Source organism: Manacus candei, unplaced genomic scaffold (genome assembly GCF_025592945.1).
Source record: "Manacus candei isolate 608988 ecotype Guabito, Panama unplaced genomic scaffold, ASM2559294v1 h1tg000095l, whole genome shotgun sequence".
Lineage (NCBI taxonomy): Eukaryota > Metazoa > Chordata > Aves > Passeriformes > Pipridae > Manacus > Manacus candei.
In genome coordinates this window covers 3,706,804-3,730,964 of record NW_026138143.1, presented here as the reverse complement: position 1 = coordinate 3,730,964, position 24,161 = coordinate 3,706,804, and the positions used below count along the sequence as shown (strand labels likewise).

Genomic DNA, 24,161 nt, shown 5'->3' with positions numbered 1-24,161 from the left:
TTTATAAACACCAGGATTGGCAAGTCTAGCCATTAGTTTTCCTGTAGGAATTCTTGAAGGTCTTTCAGATTTCTATCATGAGCTCTTCTGATTTTAATGCAGGTGATCTTATGTGTTAAATGAAATTGAAATCAGAATGTGTTATCTATGCTGCCTCATCCAAGTACACCTTGGAAGAACAGCATAAATACCATCTTGGAGTTATGTTGATTAGGTTTATATCCCCTTTCTATTCTAATACTTCATACAGCAAATGTTAAGTCAGTAAACTTACTGCATAAATAAAAGCATCTGCCTCTTCAGAGTAAATGTTACTTTCTGATCAGCAAAACTGCAGAGAGAGAGTTGCTTTGAGAAGTTCATTAGTAGTGACAAGGGCTATTTATTTATTTATTTATTTGGTATCAGAGAAAGATTAGAAATATGGTGTCAAGTGATAAAAAATTATCCACATGATTACTGAGCCACATGAAGTCTTATCTTCTCCTTCATACTGTATAGTACCTGTCAGTTATGTTTAGAATAAAGCTTCTATTCCAGTTTTCATAACAAGGCTATATTACAGCAAAAGTAAATTTTACTTTTAAGACTTCTACAGATCTGCTTCACTTTAATCTGTCCTTTCAAAAAATACTGATTTTTCAATTAGATGCTTAAATATATTTGAAATTAGAACAACAGAAGCCAGCCTGAAGTGCCATAAAAAATTAAATGTGTGCTTTCAATGCATTTTTCCTACACAAACCCACAAGATCAAATACTAACACTGTAAGCATATTTTCATCACACACATAAAAATAATCACATAATGCATACCCACATGCTTAATGGTAAACTATGCTTTTGAACACTCTGAACAAGGGCCGTGATTCCAAAAAGTGGATAGATTCAGCTCCAGTAGTTGCTCACCGAGATGTCTGCCAGAAGTTACCATCCCTCTGCTGTTCCTCAGCTGCTGTGTCTGGTGAGCTAACTCACAGACTAACTCACTAACTATTACACCTACTGAGGAGAGATGCTCCATGCAGCTCTCCAACTTTTGGCAGGGAAGCAGAGCAGTCAACTGCCACAAGGAGTCAAAAGCTCTGACAGCCAAGGCTAGTTCTATCTAGAATTGCAAATCAGAGCCCAAAGATAAAGCTCAGTCAGCTGGAATATGCCTACCTCATATTAGTGCAAACCTATGCTCTATGGCTTACAGTGACTTGAAAGGAGAAGCAAACCTCTTAACAGTAAAGTGCAGCAAAAAGGTCTATGTAGAAAGTGACATGATTTTTTAAGTCAATGAGTTCCAGATTAATAAAACATGCCGACCAAGCCAGATTGCAACCCTTGTCGTGCAGGGAAAGTCTTTCCTTTTGGAAATGTCACTCTCATACTTTTTTAGGGTTGATTTCTTTCTGGCCGTGTCTTATTTTAGTGGCCTTTTTGGGGCCACTGATCAGTGGGCTGGTATTCTTGGTTGATGGTTTCGGGGCTCCAGTCTGACCACTGCGTCCTGAATTCTGGTTCTTACTGCGGGCAGTTCGCCGCTTTTGCTCTTGCAGTCTCTGCTCCCATCTCTGTAGAAATGCAGAACGCAAAGAGGATGAGTTAGGGAAGGACATAACCATAAATAATTATGAGTTAACGCTATCCCAAACCACTGATACTAGTGCTGCTTTTAACAGTTTTGTGCTCTATACTGCAAGGCCATTGACGTCAACATGTTGTGATTATTTGCAAGGGGAACGTGATGCATGTTCTTGGGTGGAGGGAATTTCCGTGATACCAATGGATGGAAATAACAACTGCTCGTCTTGTGTGCATGCTGCAAGTGCCTTTTCAGAAATCCATGGGAAGTGGCACCATGCCATCAAAATGCCAGGATCAGCACGCTGGAACTCCTTGGCAAGTCCCTTCCTCGCTGTCTTACTGAATGTGTTACTTGACTTTTCCTCAGAAAAGTCTGCAGAAATCAAATTATCCTTTCACAATATATATCTAAGCAGACAGCTACAAGGGGAGGTGGTACTTATGTTCTGGTTCTGCTTTTCCGAGGTGGGGAGAGGACGTGGCATGAACCAGCTTATGTTACGGACAAGTATTGGAAATGACCACTGAAATCACAATGTTCAGAGCTGCAATGACATAGTTGTGAATAATGCATCTGCAGCTTTATTCAGCAGCATCCCTGAGAAATTTTGAAAAGCAATTAGATCAATGAGCCCACCAAAGAGAAGAGCTGTCAGATTTTCAAAACCCAATAGTGCAGTGGTTAGAAAACAGGTTTTTACATTGGGTTTAAGTGGTTAGGTCTCCAAAATGTAGAGGGACCCACAACACCACAGCAGAGATTTCAGTCTTTCACCTCTAGGAACAGAAATACCTATTTTAAAGAAAACAAGGCAAACAATAGAAACTCCTAAGGACAGGGGGTTTACCCAAGTGATCAGAGCAAGAGAATTGCTCTCCAGCTTCCCAGTTTAGTATCTCTGCACTGACCCTGTTGCAACTCAGACTCTTCTCCTCACTAGAGAAGAGACCAGTCATGCTGTGGTTATGTTAACAGCTGTCTTCTGTGGTTCACAGACAGCTCAAAACATCCATTTCAAGTGGTAACTCGAGGCAAAAGTCGGATGAAAGTCTTCACAGATGAATGATGGACATTAAAATGAAGACACTATGATACCAAGCTCCATACTCACTTTGTGTAGTCATGGTCATTTTATGCATCTTTATAAAAAAGAACTATCAGCAGTCATTTGTTTAGTTGTGTCCCACTCGAATATGTTTAAATGAGGATTCAGTTTATGAAACTATTTATATCAGAGGAAATGATATGTGCTTTGAGAACTAATTTGTTTGGTAGTCATGCATCTATTTGACAGTCTGAAAATGAATGCCCAAAGATCTTTCAAGGCACAATCAGAAATGACAAAACAGTGTAAGGAGACAAATAAAACACACTGTGCGCCACTAACAGGCTATTAAGTAGACAGCTAAGGGATTTAAAGAGTCTGAGCCATATATCAATATTCTTCTGAATCCCACATGGGATTCTGCAATTGCCATGCATTTATTTTTCAAAGATTTAAAGCATGTTTTCATTTCAACACATAGGTGTCATATGAGTAAGTGAAAATGGCATGATATAAGCATCAAAAACAATTCCCTGCAAGAAGCTGGTCTGTAATCTAAAAGGTTCTACTTAAATATTCCTACATCATTTGTCAATCAACTTATAACTAAAATAAACATACACATGTGTCCTCAATGCTCTGAAACCTTTTCTGAATTCCAGAAATAACTTTCTTCCATCTCTAAAAATGGGAGGAAGAGTCAGACATTCTCTTTCCATTATAAAGACGAATTTACAAGTAAGGAGTGATTTGAAGTGATATCCTGAAGCCCCAAAAAGCAGGGGCATCTGCTGCACCTGCCACCCAGGTCTCTATAGAATAGACTTTTCCTTCCAGTGTTGCCTGAAACCAGAGAGAGAGAGATAATGCCCAATACTTTCAATTGGCCTCTAGTAGGGAGTACCTGGTGAGAAGTCTCTATCTCCAGCCTGCAATCTTTAATACACCAAAGGTCATTAATCCAGTGCAGTGAATTTCAACTTCCTTTCTTAGCTAATGTGGACTATATACTCATCTGCATATCCCCTATCTGACAACTACCGCCTTAGCAATGATATGAAAGAAATTCCTGGAGTCATTATTGTAATAAACCAGAGTTCACATAAAGATCATCCAACCAGATAAAATAAAAAATAAAATAGAAAAATATTTTAGATACCCTAAAATGCAAGACTAAAATTTTCAAATTTTCACTTATGTAATTATGAGGTCTGGAAATATTCAAGTGAAAATAATAATAACCAGATGTGTTATGGATATCTGAAATTCATAAAAGTTAATCAATGCTGAAGTAAAACAAAGCTGTTTAACTTTTTATCAAGAACATCAACATTGTTTTCTTTGCTTGTATTTACCTTAAATCTTCTGTTTAGTTGATCCTTCCATTTTTCAACTAGACATCCATCAAGAAGCATTAACCTGAAAATTAAGAAATAAACACAAGTTACAGGTATTTCTGATTTTGATTCCTGAGATGCCATTCCAGATGATTTAACACAGATTGAGGTTGAAATGCACCCACAGATACTGGTACAGAGAATTTCTATGTAGGGATGATAGGTAGAAAAAGAGTTTTCTCCATCCCTAAATGCTTTCTAATGGATTTCTACGTGTTTATAGTGATACTCCCAACATTCTATTCTAAACTCTGTAAAACCAGAAAATAGTGTTCAAAATAAATCAGACTTTACAGCCAAAACTGCAGTGCACAGCTAGTACTGAGAAACATTTAGGGCCCTTTGTGCTCACCTGCAGCTATCCTGCAAGGGAAGATTGTCCTGTTGATCTGTTAACAGAGAGTGATGGGTTGGGTAACATCCCATGACACTACTGAAATATATATATACATATATTTTCACTTATGCCCGCTATATGTTTCTCTGTGTGTTTGTGTGAAGAGTAGATTAAACTACTGTATTTTACTTCTGAATTAAAAAAAAAAAAAAGAGGCTGGTTCACATGCACCAGTTAATAAAAATGGTAACATAATTGTCCGATCACTTACAATCATATGCATTTCTACCTACAAATACATGAGGATGGCATTATGTGTTTCCAACAGTAAATGCTTAATGAGTGCTTTAAAGAAAATTTGGAAGAGGTATGGGTAGTGATACTTGCCTACCAATGAAATCTGGCTAGCTATTGTATGAAAACATTGAGTCTAGGTGTTATGAAATGAACAAAATAGTTTCTTCTAAAGCAGTCTGATGCCATACCTTCTAAGCACCAACCTAGAAACAAGTTTTGGTTTGGCTTGGATTGGTTGTTTATTTGTTTGATATACCAGGCCTTAATATGCCCTAATATAAATTCCGTTAAAATTCTGGAAGGTTTTACTTAGATGTCAGTGTTGGCTGGACACATCTAACTATCATTACAAATGCACACAATTTCACACAGCACTTTGCTGGTTGGAGAAGTTTACACAGTGTAGCAGGGCCTGACCTCCAGTTCCCATGAACAGTCTTGCTGCTCCTGGCAGTTCAAACACAGCACAAAATGCTGCCTCTCAGAGTCATTAGCCACGGTGCATCCACTTTGACCAAACATAAAAGGCCTAACATGACTGCAAGCCATGGAGAATCACGGTCAACATGATATACATTTCCTTTGCTTTCCGAGGAGATATTAGAGAACTAACAGATAGGATTGAAGCTAAGGCCACATTGTAATAAATGAAACCACAACATGGTGTACATTTGATGCAGCTTCTGTTCAGGTCAGATTATTGAGTGAAACCTTAACGCTACTGACAGGCGTTTTGCCATTGACTTCATCGGAGATACAGCTTCCACCCATTTTGCTTCTGTCATTTTAAAAAACTGCTGTAACTCAAAACCTTCTGTTTGCATGCCGCTGAGTTCAACAGGAAGCACATATAATAGTTTATGTTTCTTTTTCAAATCCATTTTAGTACACTATATGAAATTAAAAACCTCGGTGACCTTTAAAAACAGTCACAAGATATTTAGTAAATCGTGTGTAATGGAGATGCGGATTGTGATCTTTGACTTTTGAAATCTCCCTTTACTGACAGCCTCCAGAGAGTCCTCTCCAACAAAGCTCTGCAGCCCAGAGCTTCTCCAGCACAGTCTAGGTCATGGTCCTTCTATGTGACTCAGAGCTTGTATAAAAAGGTTCTAGCTTAATCTTTGTTAAATACAGCAAAGTGCTGTGCAATAATAAAATGCTGTGCTTGTTAGCTCACCAAAAAAAAAAAGGTTAAAGTAATAAGGTATCAGACAGCAACTTTTAGAAATACCTGGAAAACGCTTTTGAAATATCAACATAAAACTAATTAAAAATATGGATATGGCACATCATGTCCTGTGTGTAGATGTTTTGTGGTCCTTACAAGTGTGTGTGGTCCATCAACATTAACATCACCATATGCAAAACTAGCCTGCACATTTTGCAGCCAGCCTTGCCTCTGACCCACAGCACACAGGCCTACACAGTACCTACCACACCACAACCTGTCCTGCTTGCATCTGCTGCTACTGGTACACTTGGTGTGCTAATGGGGATGGGATGTCCCCTCCTGCCTCAAGGAACCAGGGAGAAAAAAGAGCCGTGATTCATCAGTCCTTCCCCTCCAGACTAGCATGCTGGATTTCCTTCCATGCCTGGGGCTAGGCTGACTGCCAGATGAAAGGTCTAGTAACGTTAAGTTTTGCTTTGTTTTTTATTTTAGTCATACAGCAGGACTGGCAAGCTGCTCTGAGAGTATTTGCTTTTCATCTGCCATCTGGGAGCTGGAGCTCCAATGGCTGCAGCTTTGGCTGGTCCCAGTACAGCTGTGGGATCACAGAATCACAGAACATGATGAGTTGAAAGGGACCCAAGAGGATCACTGAGTCCAGCTCCTGGCCCTGCACAGGACCCTCCCCAAGAGTCACATCATGTGTCTGAGAGTATCATCCAAATGCTTCTTGAACTCTGTCAGACTTGGTGCTGTGACCACTGCCCTGGAGAGTCTGTTCCAGCACCCAACCACCCTCTGGGTGGTTTCTGATGGCATTGGTCCAAAGAATGGACAGGCCAGTGGAGAAGGCCTGGCTCTGACTCCCGCAGCTCTGTGGCAATCAGATGTATATCATCTCCTGCCCACTCCCTTGGGGTCGGTGAAGCAGAACTATGCCTTCCATGTGGTTCTTCCAACACAGACCATCATCTATAGCCACCATTAGGCTTGTAGCACATGAAACAGCTCATACCAATGAAAAGTGGTCCTGGAAAAACACTCCTAAAGAGCTAGAGATGCCTAAACTGCTTCATGATGCATTAAGCAAAATGCTGTCAGCACCTAATGCCACTAGATATTATGCTCAGTGTCTGAGCCAAGTTTTGTAAGCACCACATTTGTGGCACAGAGCTGAAACTCATGAAGGGGAAAAAGTCAATTGCGAAGGTAATCAAAATATGTACGTGTATGTATGAGTTATCCTAAGAAAAACTATCAGCAAAACATGCTTATGACGAGGAAGGAAACCTTGCTCATCCTCCTTTCAATCTCTCATAGCCAACTATAGCACTTTCCTACACCACATCTCCACGGCTCACCTTGAGCGCCACTCATAGCACATGATGAGAACATCCTGCTTCGGTTGAAGAGGCGGACATTGGCAGGAGGAATTTGTAAGAAGAGGCACTTGGGACAGAGGAATTGGTGTTGAAGATTTAAGTATGTCTTTGACTTCAACCACAGTTGTTATCTCATTGCAGTTCCCTCTTTCTACACTTTTTACTTTAGCGTGAATGACTGAAAATAGAAAACAGATGCATGAGAACAATAAACGGTCTTAGAAATTTAAACACATCTCAAAATAAAATAAAACATATTAAATTGAAAGCTGTTGTTCCTGTTGTGAAACTAGAACTACTTCTTCGTGTGTGGGCATGAGCAGTGGCTTAGAATAACAGAGGCCTGATCCTGATTTAATTTTCAGTAGGACTGCTGACAACTGTGAAATTAAACATGTGCTTAAATCTTTGCCAGACCAGGCCAAGCAATCTCGCCTGGAATCACACACATGAACAGCTCCTTCAACTCAGACTTGAACAACCCTTTGAATACATCAGACCCATTCTATAGCCACATCTGGTTATTTCCGATTAATAATGAATAATTTACCTCACAGACAGTTATCATGAATTCGGTCTTTTCAATAACAAAATCATTTCCCTGCAGATGGCAATCAGTAACCATAGTCTTTTCTTAAATACAAGAAAGAAGGGAAGGTTTGAAACAAGTTATCAAAAAAGTAAGAGGCTTAGGATTGTGACAATTTACTCAATCTATACTTTTTTTTCATCTTTTGCTTTAGGATTAGCCACCAGTAGTGAGATACTCATATAAACCAGATACTGAAACAGCTTCTTCTGACTCTGAATACAGAATCATCTATATTTTTACCTTTAATTGAGGAAAACTCCATGTTTGGATGGATGTAAGGTGAAACTGTGTAGATTGCTCTGAGATGATCCCTGGCAGTACCCACCACAGCAACATTTCATCCCTTCTCTCTTGTGAGAAATACCAGATTAGAAAATTGAAGTGTGATTTTTACATGAAGGACAGTGTCTCCAGGAAATGTCAAAACCAAGGTCTTAATATCCAAAAATTCATCAGTGAAAGAAGCATAAGAATTGTAGGGACCACAGTGTGGTCAGCCTGCATCAATGCTGCCCCTGCCAGCCACCAGGTCAAAAGCCTTCAAATGAACTTCATAAAATTTGTAATAAACTTCACATGTAGAAAACAGGACACCAGCATTTTTAATGTGGTCTGGGGTCTTGTGCTACTTTTATCAGGACATGTATAACACACACAAAACACATGAGAAATACCAGTTTTGGAGATTCACAATCCCTTTTGAAGTTTGATTGGAAACCAAGTTCTGACTAGTTAGAAATACAATTTGTCAGTATGTATTATTTTAAAGGATTTCAGAAAGAAAAATTATTTTCAACTTGTTCAGTGTTGTCTTGTCTCTCAATTAATTTTCCATATAAACAAGTCTAGTTATTTCAGAGGAGGCTGAATAAAAATTTATCTCTCAAAAACAAAATCTTGATTTCACATATTCAACGAAATTAAATTTTGGACCCCAATCTATAGGCTTTACTCAAGGAACACTCCCACTGAAGGCACTGAAATCAGAATATATGTGACTAACACTTGACTTTCATTTTCAAACAGTCATTTTATATCACTGCTTTTTCATATATTTCAGACAACTGCCGAAGTTCATTGTCCCACCTAAACATATTCCTATGTACTGAGACAGATCAAGGAATTATATAAAAAGAATATGTCATATAAATGCACCAAAATGCTATAACAAAAAAACCCAAAAAAACTGTACAACTACCTAAGTTAGATATTTAGTTTGATTATTCCCACCGAACTGGGGTTTGGTCTTTTTTTCCATGCTAACAAAGCAAATAACTACAAACTTACTTTCATTTGATATCAAACAAATAGGAATTGAATGGTTATAACAACCCTACTGCAAAGTGAATATGCCTCGAAGAAAAAACTGCCACCTGAGGAAAAGCCCATAAAGTGCAAAATACAATACTGCATATTAAAATCATAGTTAATAGGGGGTTTCTGTTGACAATATGGGTGATTAATCTGGCATTTATCTAATCTTAAATAGAGTTCTTCCTGACTCACACTATCAGAAAACCAAAGGGGGGGGGGAGGGAGTCAAGGGGGAAGAGGGGTGAATACTTATTTGTATGGCCAATATGTCATGCAACATATAATAAAACTATCAGTAAACTCCTTGGTTGGATGGTGCAAATCGTCACTGAATTCACTTAATCTCTAACAATTCTGCACCAGACAGAGCTCTGGCTAGTAAGTAAAAGCATATATGAATTTTAAAAACTTTTTATTTTGCTACAGTTTTATTCATATTTTGTTCATTTATTTTACATGTTTTATTTAGGTGGAAAATATCTGTTTATTCTACCTGCTGGATGAAACCAGGAGCTGGCCAAACAACAAGTGCTCATATTAGACGCAACTGCGCTTACTAGAGTAACCTTCACAGTAGCAAGCACTCTTTCTGCAGAGCAACCTGTTGATGTCAGTGCACATTACCAATGCTTCACTGCTTTTATCAGAAACACGCCATCACCTCCACAATTACTATTACTGCCTGCACGTGGTGTGTGCTAGAGGTGGGTTTTGGAAGAGGACAGCTAGTTGTCCCCGGGCAAAAACCCACTTGAAAAGGCTGTGGAGGAGTGGTCTACTTGTGCCACGCTTGCTGGATGGGGTATGGTGTGGGTGAAGCATCCACACGGAGCTGCCTGGCTTGCAGGGGACAGAAAGAGGGTGTGGGACAGGCAAAATGAAGCATTTTCCCCCATGCACTTACTGTAGCTGTAGTTCTTGGCCAGGTAGTTTGACAGCGTAGGCTTTGTCTTTTTGCACCTGCACCGCTCTTCAAAGGAAGAGAAGGGAAAATGGTTGAGGGGTGTCAGAGTGAGCCTGTCTCCGGGGAGGGGGAGGTGGGGGGGTCGCCCAAGGCTCACCCTGGCCACGGCTCCTGCAGTCGGGCTCCAGGGGTCTGTCCGGCAGCATCATGCCCTGCGTGAAGTCCGTCCACTTCACATCTGCAAACAGAGGCACGTCAGGGAATGAAAACTGGCAGGAAAGGCTCCGGGACTGAGGCGTGGGGGTCCCGCAGCCACACACACACGCACACACACACTGCGGGGATAGAGGGGGTCTGCCCTCCCGCTGCTCCCAGGGTGCTCACCCTCCGGTAGGTCGGTGACTATGGCCTCTGGGGAGATGCAGACACCGCGGTCGTAGACGGGGAGTTCGTCGCAAGCCAGGCTCTCGGGCCAGCTGTGGTTGTAGCGGCGCATGATGGGCTCGCAGCCGTCGCGGGCGCGCTGGCAGACGGAGCGGCACGGCTTGATGGGGTCGTAGAGGAACTCCAGGGTGCAGATGGGGGCGTACATGGCGCAGAGGAAGAAGGGCAGGACCGGGCTGCAGCCAGTGGCCACCAGTTCCTCGTACTGTTCGATGGCGAGGACGGCGTTTTCCTGGGTGCTGTGGTGGAGGTGATTGGGCATGCGGGTGATGTTCCAGGGCATGGAGCGGCACATGGGGATGCGCACCGCCTCGCACGGCGCGCCCTGCGCCCGCGGGCTCACCCGCAGCCACAGGGACACTGCCACCAAGGCGCGCAGCATCCTTCTCCTCTTCCTCCTCCTCCTCCTCCTCCTCCTCCTCCTCCTCCTTGTCCCTCTCCGCCGCCGCCCGCCGCCGCCCCGCGGGTCCCGGCGGCCGAAGGGCGCGGAGCGGCGCTGTCTCCCGGTGCCCGGCTGCAGTCAAGTCGCGGGAGCCGCCGCGCCGACAGCCATGGACATCGCGGGACCGCATTTATACCGGTGGCACGAGTGACGTGGGGCCGATCGCGCTCCCTTGGCAGCCCCGCTCCTCCGGGGGGGGTGTGCGTGTGCGTGTGCGTTTTGCTGTGCAGGCACGGTGACATCACCTCCACCCCGTTTAATCCCCCGGCGACATCACTGCGTCTCTCGGCCGCGGCTCCAGCTCCGTTTCAGTTTTCATCTGTGTCATAAATTTCTTCAGGTGGAATGAGGGGCGGAGGGGACGGAAACCCAAACCACACGGTTCTGCCGCGGGGCTCTGCGCTCCGGAGCGGGGAGAGGGAAAGCGACGGTAGCGACCTCAGCTCCCTCCCGCGGGGCTGAACTTTACGCCGCCTTTTCTCAAGGGAGAAGAAACTTTTTTGCCGGCTTGAGGAAGCTCGGCGGCTGTTCCCGGCGCCTCCAGGAAATTGTAGAGTTCCCTCTGTGAGCTCGGCACGGGCGGGGAAAGGAGTGAAGTGGACGGGCGGACAGACGGGGTAGCGGCTCCTTGCCCGGCTTGCTCGGCACAGGGGAAGAGGCGGCGGTCGAGCCGGGAGCTGGCGGCGGGGCCGGAGCAGCGCGGGGCCATCAGCCCCGCGCTCCGCTCCCGCCGCCTCTGTCCCCCACCAATCGCATCTGCACTCGAGTGGAAGAAGGGGTTTCAGGCTTTTCCCAAGTGGTTTTTAATTTTTTTTTTCCTTAGTACTCCACGGCCACGCGCCCCTGATGCAGCGCAGTGGCGTGCCCGCGCGGGGGCATGGGGCTACCTCCCACCCCACCCCGTGCACGGAAAGACCTACGGGCCCTTTCTTCAGTTGTGGGGAAATGCTGCTACTCAGTCTTTGAGGGACCTGCCGAGAAAACAAGATTAACTCCATGCCAGATTATCGCAGTGGCCTGGGAGCGCCCCAGCACAGCTCAGAGGTAGTAGCTCCCGGGCCTGTCCCGGCCAGGTACAGTGGTGCTACCGGTGTTCCCCCTTGCAGACGCAACAGAGCCACAAAGATGGAGCATCTGTGGAGCACAGGCTTCCCCCTCCCTTTGGGGGCGAGGAAAGCGCATCCAGAGCGGGCAGGAAACAACAGTTGATAAAAACTGAGAGGGCAGTGGGAGTTGAAGGAATGCATGTGCTTTGCGACACTGGCTGCCCGTGCGGAGCCATTGAAATTCCCCCCTTGAAGACAACATTAAAGCAGTTTGACCCAGGAGGTCCCACTTGTTCGTGTATCCCCTCCCTCCCCAAGCCCGCACAGAATGCCCGGTGCTTGGGCCTCGCAGCTGCCCCTCTGGGCACCCCCCAGTGGGCACAGCCAGGGTGCGCAAACCCTCCCGGGTGCGGGGAGGGAGGCGTGGGCGGGCGAGGGTCCGGGTAGCCCGTCTCCTGTCGCCCTGCTGCCTCCTCCTGCGCTTGTACACGGCAGCTGGCGCAGCAGCCTCCCGTCTCTGCCGAGGTGATGCGGGTTTGGAGGCGGGCCGCCCCCGCCCCCCCGGCACAGCCTGCCCGCCCGCCTGCGCGCCGTGCGGGGCGGCCGAGTGCGGAGCGGAGTGCGGAGCATGGCGCGGCCGGCGGGCGGGCGGCAGCTGCGGCCGGGGCCGGGCCCGGGGCCGCTGCTGTTGCTGCTGCTGCTGGGCGTCCTCCTGCTGCGGGGTGGCGCGGCGGCGGCGGGGGCCAAGCCGTGCCAGGCGCCGCGGCAGTGGGAAGGGCGCACCGTGTTCTACGAGCACGGCTCGGGCCGCAACACGCGGGCCGCCGTCTCCTACGATGGCCCCAACCAGCGCCTCCGCATCCTGGAGGAGAAGAAGGCGCTCATCCCCTGCAAGAAGTAGGTGGCGGCGCCGGGACCTTGCGGCCGGGCCGGGCCGAGGCGGCCCGGCTGGGCGGGGATGGTCGGCACAGAGCCCGGAGGCGGCTCCCGGGGGTGTGGGGTGATGTGGAGCCGGGAGGGAGGGGATCTCCCTGGGTCCCCAGCGTTGCGGGCGGCACCTCCCCTGCGTGAGACGGGGGAGCGCGGGGAATGCCGGAGGGGAGGCACCTGCGTACTGGGAATAACTGGTGGTAGAAAATCTGTCATCAACATGACTTAAATCCGTCCTCTGTACATCTGTATATAAAGAGATTTATGATCAAGTGTCAGCTTTTTACCTTCAGAGATATTCCCCCCTCCCAGCTATTTTGTCTTTTAAGTGCAAAACCAAAAATGAAGCCCAAAATGTGAAGTATAACGCATATCAGGAGGTAGAATGAAGAGATTATACTCAAACGTGAATAATGTCATGGGGGGAGGGGAAAGATCCTAGCTCAGTAACTTGCTAACATTTTACAAGTTTTCTGGACACTCTTGGTCCTTGAGTGCCAAGATGTCAGGATGCATCTGCTATCTGTGATACAGTGTATTCATTCACACCACACAGCCCTGCAGGACCTCATTGTTCTTCATTTATACAGGATGTATCTATTAAGACCACAAGTAATCCCCCCAAATCCCTGTGTCATTGTGCATTACTTGTTTTGCTGATAAACAAGTGTAGAAAAAAGCTAACTGAAGAAGAGCCTCTTTTTTCCCTCCTCAAACTACCAAGCTCAGGTTGGGCAGAAGAAATAATCAGACCAGAGAGGCCTTCCTGAGTGAGACATTTCTGCCTACTGAGGGTCAATGACTTTCAGACAACATGTCAAGACATGCCTGCCAGTGTGAGAGTAGCCAGTCTGCCTGTACGTCCGCCTCTCCCACCTACAAATTATTCAAATAATAGTCCATCAGTTCCGGGGATGTGTAAGCCAAAGTAAAGATGGGCCTACAAATGCTGTATCATCCAAACTAAATGATCTCTCCTGTTGAAAGATCAATATTCTTTTTTGCTGCTGCCTTTTTTTCCTGACAATCAGTTTCTTACCAACATCACATAGTTATTGTTTTAGCCTTTTCAAATGCTCTTCTGTGATCCTTTCTTTACAAATCCCCTGTCACTCTTAAAACTGTTTTATATGCTTCATTTTCAAGCTAATCTTTCCCTCATTGTTTTTTTATCACTGTTTTCATATAGGAACCATATGAAGAATGTTAAAAACAACATACAGATGTTTGCTGATGTTCTGCTAAAATATGGCGTAGAGTCTGACACTGGCCAAGGGGTGCTCATGGTCCCCTTCTTCTACAAGTCCTAGGTTGACCTTCATGTTTGACAAGCATGAAACTGAGCTACAAAGTCCAATGCAAGTCGTTTCTAGATTCTAAATTGTACTGAATTAATTTCTTCAAGCTTTTATTTGAAAATTTTATTTTAAGATTGAATAATTATTCTACATTTTCTACTCTGGGCCAGATTTTATTTCTTGCCAAGATCTTACCTTTTTACATTTTTGATAAATATTTACTCTGGATTCAGTTGTTTCTGGGCTGACAGGACTAGAAAGAGGCAGAGTACAGTAAGATGCACTTGAAGCATTCCTCTGTTGTTTTTTCCTGTATTAGTTTTTTGTTGTAGACAGTTTCTGACCTCAGGGATCCCCAGTGTTTCCATGCTGACTGTGTTTTCTGCCATCCAAAACAGGAGAGGGGTTTTGTTATGTGTGCAGCTAGTGTCTGCTCGGGGCATGACCCTTCCAGGGCTTCCATTGCAGCCAACGGAAAGTCTGCCATTGATTTCAGTGTGTGTTGGATTGGGTCTGGAATTGTGATCACATCTTCGTTTCACTGGAGACACAATGAGTCATAAACTGAAGCCTTCAGAAGTTAGAGACACAGAGATGTATCCTGTCTTGAATCATAACCTCTCTCCCACTCTGCTTTGACCTTGACAAAAACAGGGGTAATTACACTGAGGTATAGACTACAAAATCAACAAGAAAAATAATCCTGGTCTCTAAGGAAATCTTGGTTTAAATTCTCACATTTTGCTTCTATCAGATGCAACTTTTGTGCAGCAATCAGGGTTGGCCAACAACCACATTTCTCTACAAAGCGTTTTCTGAAGATTGTGAATGTGAGCATTAATCAGACGCAGCCCTGCTTGAGTTATTGACTGAGGTTAATCAGGGACACAAAGATTTGCCTGTGTGGAATGGCTTGTAGGCTCGTAACTGCAGGAAAATATGAAACTTTCAGTTTTTATTGTAGGTATATGTTTCAAATTCATGTCATTTGCTATGTGGCGTTTTCATACCTGCATCAACCCAGTAAAACATACCTACATCAACCTCAGAAAAGTAGCCATAAGGTAAACATCCAAGTGTTGCTTCATTAACATCACTTCTTTGCTCGTTAGTCATTGAAGAGCACCCGAGGTGCAGTGACCACATTGGCTCCCCATTGCCCAGGTGCAGTGTGCCACCTGCCACCTGAGCACACACCTCATTTGCCAGATGACAAAGCAGAGCCACTTCATTAAAGAGGTCTTTGATGGTAGTTTCAGCCAGTTTGTCAAGTGGGTGTTTCTTTGGATCATACAGTTGGCTGCTGATACTCTGGCTTAGAGTGTAAAAACTTCCAGTAGTGATCCTAGGCTGAGGTTTTTAGAGGAGAACCTGTTCCAGTTGGAGTAATTACTAAACTTTCTTTTTCACTTCTTTTACAGACCCAGCCTTATCTACACTCTGCTTCTTATGTTTTCTCCAGTGTGCTTTACCCTGCTGCTTTTTTCCCCTTCAGGATCAAATTTTTGAGAATAGACAAGGAGGGCAGAGACAGTGTTATGGTTTTGTGTAGTGTTCAGCTGATAGCAGGAGAGGAGAAAAGAAAACAGACCAGTTTTCATTGAGTAGTTTGCACCATTTCCTCTTTGGAAGCGGTCGTGCCAGTAGGGTTATTGTATAACGTGAAAGGAGAACACTTGAAACAGTTCCCTAGAGCTCTTGAGAGAAAGATGCATTCATGTTATCTGTTAAACACAGGATGTGTTTTTTAATCCTTTATTGCCTATTATATGGAGTTACTTCCTTTTGTGCTCTCTGGATATTAAACCTTCTTCACTCTTGTTCAATCCTCTGTTGGCCACCAACTCAGGACACTTCACAAAATAGGTAACAGTCATCAGCATGATTTGCTGTTGGGGCAAAAGCGTTTCTTTTTAAGGTAGCTTCTAATGGTTTAGATTTGAATATGACATCACTGCAAACTGGTGAAAAATCCTGGCTCAAAAAGGTCTAAACAAAAAATCCTACTGACTGCATTATGGCCAGAACTTCATGTCATCCATCACCTTTATTTTCTTGGAGAAACAGAGCAAGAGGTGTGGTGAAGCCACTCAACAGGTGTTAATGCTCAGTTATAAAGAAAGAAAAACATGAAGTGAGGAGCGGAGCAGAGGTAATGTAGATGGTGTTTGAGGGCTGGAGTGTTACTTATGCTGTATTCACAGTTTCACACTTATCTTCCATCCTATTTTCTACAGAATGATTTTCAGGGGAGGCCTAGTAACAGATTGTCCTATGAGAAATGTGATAGTGGGAAAAAAAAATATTTCCATGTGCTCAGAAAAGTCAGTAGGAGGAAGAAAATGCCTTTTTTTTTTCCTTCTATGAGTGTATTTTAACAGTAACCTACATGGCCCATTGCAGAGTGCTCAGCACATTATGATGCTTGTGTATTTGAGATTGTTACAGTTCTTGTCTTAAAAAATGTAACTGCTAGTATGATAGAGGAGTTACAAAGCTGTGTTTAGAGAAATACATCTCATCCTGGCAGACTGTATGCTTGCATGTGCCAATCCCTGTCCTTGACTGAAGAGTAGCAGCTCAAGGTCAGGTGCAAATATAACAATATGCATCTGGAGAAGAGGTGACGACTTTTAAAAATAAGCAGAGTGTGGGCACGCGTATCTGGCTTAACTACTTCTTAGTTGTTTTAGGGTGTGTGATTGTAAAGGAAAAAACAGTGGTGTCTGACCTATTAGAACCATATAATCCATCCGTTCTGTGGTCACTGTGGTGACTCAATAGGCTAAGTATTGAGCTACCCTGAGCGACTGCAAATTTGTTTCCCAGACTTGGTTTTGGGAGTGGTTTCTGCAGTTTAATGTTTAGGGGAATTAACAATGGTCATGGGTAAAATTTTCAGAAATGGCCAAGTTGCTCAGGAACCCAAGGCCCATTTTTTAAGATTATGTAGAGTGTGCAGAATTCCAAGACCCTTAATTTGCAGTGAAACATAGAAGTGAATTTTCAGCAGTTTCTTTAAATCTAACATGAGTTCTTGAGCTCTAAAATTCTTCATAAGCTGCTATGTGTATCTTCCGAGAATAAGAACTAAGGGAAGGTACTCATACCTCGTGTATGAGTGTATACTCATATATACTTTCCTTCTATAGGTGTCAAGTTCTTTCATGGACCTGCTGCTGGTAAAGACTGTGGATTTGGAAAGGTGGCATTGGAAAGCTGTTGTGATGGATGCTGGATGGCAGTCAGATGTTAGGCAATATCCTGAAGCAAGCAGCAGTTTTCCTAGTGGGAGTTGTGTGATTTCTGGGTTTGGAGGGTTGGCTGTACGAGCATCGACTTCTGCATTTGCATCATAAGTCAATTGACGAGTCAGTTTGCTGAGTGATGCTCCCTGTGAAGGCAGCTGGTTCCTTGGAGAAGAGCACTGTACAAGGAGGGAGCTGTGATCCCTGAGGGCTGCGTGGAGGAGCATCTTATCTGGCTTCAACCGTTCATTCTGTTTGTTTCTGCCTACAGGCAGCACCAATAATTTCCCTTTCCAAGTTCTTGATCCTGGTGGAAGTCAGGCTATACAGTTCAGGGAGGCACTGAAGTTAATTGCTTTTGTTGTTACAGGTGGGTTGGTTGGGAAGAGATTAAAACACTGCTCAGGGGAGGCAGTTGAATGTCTTCAGATGTCAAACTGCAGCACTAACAAGCAATTGGAGTCTATCATCAGGGGAAGTTGAAACTGTTGGCTTAGCAAAGCTTTTGCTGTCTTGTATCCTATGCTTCCTTGAACAACAGCATTTTTGTTAGTTGTGGAAGAAAAAACAAAGAAAAGAAAGAAAAAATAAATGAGTACAAATAGAGCAAATCTGTTGCTTTGAGATACCTGTTCAGTTTAGTGTGGTGTTCTTGAAACCCTTGTTTTTGCTAAGTACTGTGGAGCCATTTCATACAGTACCAAAACACAGCACACATCCAAACTGAACAAAATAAACTGGCTCTTAAATTTAAAATAGCAGAATCCACAAAACCCTTTAAAGCTAGAGAGAAAATGTAGATAAACAGTATCCAGTGACCCCAAATTGATAATTTGCTAGAGCACTGTTTGCTGTGCTTAAAAACCACTGTCAGACGCTCATTGGGGTCGTTACTACCGCATGAGTTATAGATATTGTTGACTGGATGTTCTTAAAAAACAGAGAGGTTCTCATCCAGAAGTTGTGTTTGTCTAAAATACATTGTTAAATGATAGTCACTGACACCATATTGTTGTTGATACTAGTGGATATTGGCTTAAGCCTTTTATCCATTGGAACCCTTTAAATTTAGGGCAATACTTCTTTCTTACCTCTTATCCTGTCTTCCTTGTCTGGTTGCACTCTTTGAAATAATGTTTGTTTGCATTGAAACTTATGACTCATTTTCTGCTATTGTTATGATAAAAACTTAAAGCAAAAACAGCACTGCACTGAAAATATAATATGCCTGTATCTCTGTAATTTAGACCAGAACACCATTGTTTTCATAAGATAAATCACTGTTGTTTTTATTCAAGGTTTTTTTATTCTTTTTTTTCTTGATAGAGACATAAAGTGAAGAAGAATAGAGAGGGATTCAATGTTCTGTGCTCACAGACAGCACACAGACAGTTGATGGTGATGTGACTGCACAGCTAAACAAACAACAAACACAGTGAAAGACATGTTTATATTCATGATCTTGATTTGGGCTCCATTCAGCATGAGACCTGATGTAATTGGGTGTCAAACTGACAACATCACACCTATTCTCACAGGACCAAAGGCCATTCATCTGAAAAAGTTCTCCTCTGAAGGATAGTCTTCTAATTTAAGGCCGTACTTGCACTTCTGTGAGGTAAAAAAAAGAAAAAATCTGATTGTACATTGCTTTCAGAGAAATCTGGGGGATAAAATGATCCAAAGGAGACTTTACCAGTTGATGCATTAGTCCTTCAATTGTAATTAATGATCCAGGTGTCCTCAGTGTAAAACTACCAGTAATTTAAAACAGTTTTAGGTATTCAAGACAGCATTTACTGAAATGCCTCCAGAAATATGTCTGTTCATGCAGTTCTCTAGAATCTTTCCTATCTCTAGGATCTCTCGTTTTGTTCACTGCAAGTACAGTGCTGGAAACAATAGGGTGTTGTAGGGCACATTCTCTTTCTAAGGATGTGTTCTAACTGGTTTTCTGTTGTGGCTGTAGCTGTCCCTGGGCTGAGCAGTGGTGTATGCTGGAGTTCCCTTCATTGCAGGGGGAGGGAATATCCTCCAGAATTGTCCCAGTAGCTAGGGAGTAGTTGTGTCATGTTCCCAGGAGCAGGATTTAGGAGGTACTACTGCATCTTGGAATTTGGAGAGAGCTAAGATGAGAGGGCACAGTGAATTATTTGAGACATGGTTTATCTTCCAAATGCAGTTGAACAGTATTTTGCTTGATATGCCAGAAAGAGAAGGGGCTTGAATATGATGGCTGTATATTTTACAGTTGAGATCATACTGAAAAGCTGAACGGTCTGGGTTAACAAGCAAAAGATTTTTCACTTGTTGCTTACTTTTGTAACTTAGGGCTGCAAACTTAGTGAAGTCAATGAGAATTCTGCCCTTGGCACAAGGATCTCATTCCAGGACTTTACATTCAGTGCATATCTGTAACATATGTGGGAGGTACAAGACATACATTTCTCCATTTCCAATTCAAATTCAGCCTCAGTTCCTGAGGTTGGTTCACATTACCAGAACTGAAACCATTGTTTGCCTCTAGCCTTATTGATGACAGCAGTGATATAACTGAGGTGGACAGTTTTCAGTGTTGTGTCATCTGAGTGGAACTGGAAGATGGAGTGATAAAACCAGTGCCTCTGAATCTAGTCCACACCCCATCTTTGCCAGAACTTCCAAGGATGAATTTTGGTAGGTGATTGCCAGTTAAAGTGTTCAGGGAAAGAGGTAGGATGTTTAAATTATAACAGAAAACTTTTTTTTAACCTTCCTTGTACTTCATTTTGCAGTCCATTTGTTCACTAACGTACTTAATTTTCATGCTACTGGTATTCATTGGTTAGTATTGCTATTGAGTTGTTCATGTGACAAGAGAATTTATGTGTAAGTTTATTATTGTGTAGTTTAGAGGATGTTGCTCTTGTGCTTCTTCCTGTCAGAGGTCATCCTACTCTGAAAGTTTTCTTTTGCAGATAGAGACCTGATTTGTTTTGCATGTCAACAGGTTTATCCATTTATTAACTACATAGGACAGGTCTTCAACTGGATGACATTGTCCCAGACAATTGAGTGAAATGGTACCAAGTTATGCCTTTGTTGGTATGCCAAGTGATTAGCTGATGCAGAATTGAAAGGTATCCTTCTGTCTTCTCTATTGTGCTATGAACTGATGGCTAACCTTGACATGGCTAGATGTTTCAACCCAGGAAAGGACAGTGGCATAATAAATAATACTAAGCTATTCAGAAAAAGCATAAATATACTTCTTTGCCACATAACATGGGTGAAGGTTAAATTTAAAAGGGCTTTAGGAAAGATGAATGCTTGCCGCAATGGCCAGGTATTGAGAAGACATAAAAGTGGGAATAAGAGGCATGTAAATAAATGTGTGAAGTTAGAAACTAACAGAGTCTTAGAAATGGACTGTTGAAAATTCAGGGATTAACGTAGTAGAAAATAAGGCAGAGTTTTCTTCTCAAACCAGGATTTAGGCATCAGATCTGAGCAAAGACTGGAAGAAAGGGTCTTTCCCCATGCCTGTCACACTAGGGCTGCTTTCTAAAGAGATGGACTTGAGGCCAACCAGCTGTGAATCTGTGTAGCAGCAGCAGCAGCAATCCAGCTCCTGAACCTCATGTTGGTCAACTTCATCCCTGTCTTCAGATGGCTGTCATATTGGCCTTACCTGTAGATTTGCAAGGAATTGTATGCTTAGCAACTTGAGTTCTCTCTCCTAAAGTATTTTACCTGTTCCTCTTCTTAACTCACAGGGGAAATTATTTTTCTCCTCCGAAGTGTTTTCAAGGCATGGTATAGTGTCTGGTATACAGCGGAGCGGATGATGTCTGGGTAAAACAGGGCTACTTTGTGCAATATTTTGGCTCTTCTAGAATAAGGAGCATTATGCCCGGCATGACATTGCATAACATGAAGGTACCACTGGCCAGTGAAACTTCTCTTCACCTCTGCCAAACAGACCTGTTTCTTTCAGATGTTTTTGTTTACTGCCTCATTTTTATGGCCCCAGGGGAGATGTATGTATGTTGACTAGAAATCTTAGATTCCCCAGGGAAACTTAATGTCCTCCCTAGTCTCCAGAGGATACCTTTTTGCCTGTATCGTGGTCAGTCTCCAATGCCTGAGAGTCATGAGTCAAGGACAAGATTTTCTGCCAGGAGTTTGTTCCCATGTGTGAAAGCGTGGATGGCTCAGCATGTGAGACAGTCCTTGTTTTGAGTAGTGTATTAATTTCTGGAGCTGGTACCTCTTATACTTTCATACCCAGGCATAAATTAGAAGTTTCCAATACCTGCCTAAATTTTCCTTGTCCAAAAACAAATTTATGACAGGTGGTAGTAAGAAAGAAGGAATCACTTGTTTTCATCTGAAGTTGTGCTTTTATAAATATAGATCCTTGACAAACATTTATTTGAGAATCAGCTTAATCATTCTTTTGGGGGTTATGTGCACACATTTGGCACACATTTAACAATCACTCTTGATTGTTAAAAGATGTTTCCCCTGTATCACAAAAAGTGAAAAAGGTAAGGTAACTTTTGCAGTTCTGCTTTTTACTCTGAGAATTTTATTAGAACATTCCTGCAGTCAGTAGGGCTGTTCCCATAACTTAGCAATGAACATATTTTTGCTTTTCCAGATTTTTATTTTTATGATTTTAAAAATTTCTGGCATCAGAACGTGATTTCAGCAGGCATTTTCTTCTTATACAGTGCTTACCCTGTAGTTATTACAGTTTTTCATTCTTTGGCTACTAAGAGTTCATATGTCTGGGGAGCTACTTAGCTATTCATTTAATGAAAGCCTATTTTATCCCTTTCATTCCTTATGAAATTTACCCTTCCATTCTGGCATCATCCAGACTATCCTTTGTCAGCTAAATCCAGCCCAGAGGGAACTTCCATCCAACCTTCTGCCTTTCCTCACTGAAGAGCTCCTTGTTGGTTTAATAATTGTCTGAAACGAGGATCCCTCTGTGTTGCTGCCCTGTGTCCATGTTGGAGGAGCAGAACAGATTGGATGCATAGGCTGGAAATTACCATTTCTGTGGCTGAGAGTCAGTAGTATACACTACCATATTGAAAAAGTAATTGAAAATTCACAGTAATATGCATGGATGCCACACTGCATCTGCATAGCTTATTTCCTTGGCATATAAAAGTGAGTGATCTCAGGGCATTATTAATTTCTTGTCTGACAAAAACAGCCTGCAAGATTCCAGCAGTTAAGAAGATTTAGATTATCAGATATCATTGAGAGATACCAAATTATGCTAATTCTGAAGGTCTGTCTACCTTTTTTTTTTTTTTGTAAATAAAAAAAGAATATGTTTCAAAACTTAATGGAAATACGTGCAGAACTGCATAACTGTCTGATCCAACCCAACTTTCCCGAAAGAACCACCTAAAAGATACAAGTATAAGAGCACATAAGGTTTACGGAGTTCTGCAAAAGTAGTAAATATCTTGATTGCTACCTTCTTTTGGATTTTAGAAGGCTGAAACTTTTCTTTCTCTAGCTCCTCCCTAAATAATAAACAAAAGCAATCTCTTCATTGCAGTTCAAATTATTTTTTAATATCAAACATCCAAGAAGTGGCTTATCCTAAAGTTCATTAAACACATTTGCCCTTCTCAAATGGAAAGTAATATTGCATACTTACTAGTTATCTTATTTTCTATATATATTATTTTTCCTGAGGACAGTTCCTAATGGAATGTGATATTGTAACTGATAGCAAACAATGCAGAAGATGAAAATTACCACATTTATTGCAACATCTCTTATTAAGGTTACTTATGATGAACCTTGTTTCTTTACTTAATTTAAAAAATAACAGTGTAATAATACCCTGCATATTTACCTTTTGGTCAGTTGAATAGTTCATAAGTAAATCATTCCAAAAATGTCTTCACTGACCCTTAATGCTTGACTTCTTGTGCAGTAATGTGTTTTTCAGAATCTACTCCTTTATAACTATTGCCAAAAATTATTTCATATTTTAGAGTGTATGTTCAAAACATACTGTCAGATGCTTTATCAGGAAAAGTTTTATGATGTCTGTAACTAATATTCCGGGTTGTCTATTTGGAATAAACTGTTTTCTAATGTACATTTTCTTCAGGCTTTAATGAAGTGAGAAAAAAAGCCCCCCAAAACAGCTCCATATAATGTAATCCTTCTTACCAGTAGGATAAAGAACAAAAACCTCTGTCTTTTTTCTACTCTGTTCTTATTCAGATCTTGAGACCAATTGCCAGAAAAAAGCGGTGTAAGATAGCAATGAAGATAAATTACTTGTAAGACTTTCCACTGAGGTTTTGGTCTCTGATGTTGCCCATCAGTTACTCTGTCAGTTCTGGAACTTTCACATTTAGCAAGCTTTATCTGCTCTCCTCCTGTCAGTTCTTTGTGGAAATTCATGGTTGCTACTTCATCTGAAAATCAGATGGCTCGGTAGATAAGAGCGTTCCTAAAAATGCAGTGTGTGTATTTGCCATTTATTTTGGTGAAACCCTGCGCAGGAAAACTGGTGTGAGATGTCTATAGCTGCTGAATAGCTGGAAGCTTCTCCATAAGTAGTCTATCTGCATGGAAACCTACTGTTTGTATGGATACTTGTTGTTTCAGAAAGTAATGTTTCTGGCGGGAAATGGCCAGATTTTCCTCAGATTTTCCAAGGGCAGTTTTGTGCATGGCAGTACTAAAGACCTTTAAACACTCATATGGAGC

At 42.6% G+C, this 24,161-nt stretch overlaps 2 protein-coding genes across 4 annotated transcripts in view; one reads left to right on the top strand and one right to left on the bottom strand.

Annotated features, from left to right (window-relative positions):
• Nucleotides 1-362: 362 nt before the first annotated feature.
• SFRP4 (secreted frizzled related protein 4) lies at nucleotides 363-11,367 on the bottom strand. Its single transcript, XM_051768596.1, has 6 exons — nucleotides 10,403-11,367; nucleotides 10,176-10,256; nucleotides 10,019-10,084; nucleotides 7,188-7,386; nucleotides 3,977-4,040; nucleotides 363-1,562 (listed from the first exon to the last, which is right to left on the bottom strand). The coding sequence occupies exons 1-6, from the start codon at nucleotides 10,842-10,844 to the stop codon at nucleotides 1,374-1,376; spliced, it is 1,041 nt and encodes a 346-aa protein (XP_051624556.1). The 5' UTR covers nucleotides 10,845-11,367; the 3' UTR covers nucleotides 363-1,373.
• Nucleotides 11,368-11,389: 22 nt separating this feature from the next.
• EPDR1 (ependymin related 1) overlaps nucleotides 11,390-24,161 on the top strand; it is a 31,607-nt gene continuing 18,835 nt past the window's right edge. Inside the window, exons 1-2 of one of the 3 annotated variants that reach the window (XM_051768608.1) lie at nucleotides 11,390-11,468; nucleotides 11,728-11,948. In XM_051768608.1, the coding sequence (XP_051624568.1) occupies nucleotides 11,782-11,948 (167 nt within the window). In that variant the 5' untranslated portion in view covers nucleotides 11,390-11,468; nucleotides 11,728-11,781. Of the gene's footprint in view, nucleotides 11,469-11,727; nucleotides 11,949-12,553; nucleotides 12,848-24,161 lie in introns of those variants that run through there. The other 2 variants (XM_051768609.1, XM_051768607.1) reach the window with 2 other exon arrangements.

Excerpts from the sequence above, each read along its gene's own strand:
- SFRP4 (XM_051768596.1), bottom strand. The coding sequence starts at position 10,844 with ATGCTGCGCGCCTTGGTGGCAGTGTCCCTGTGGCTGCGGGTGAGCCCG. Across the intron at positions 4,041-7,187 it reads TGCTATGAGTGGCGCTCAAG|GTTAATGCTTCTTGATGGAT; the intron begins GTGAGCCGTGGA and ends CTTAATTTTCAG. Across the intron at positions 1,563-3,976 it reads AACTAAACAGAAGATTTAAG|AGATGGGAGCAGAGACTGCA; the intron begins GTAAATACAAGC and ends GCATTTCTACAG.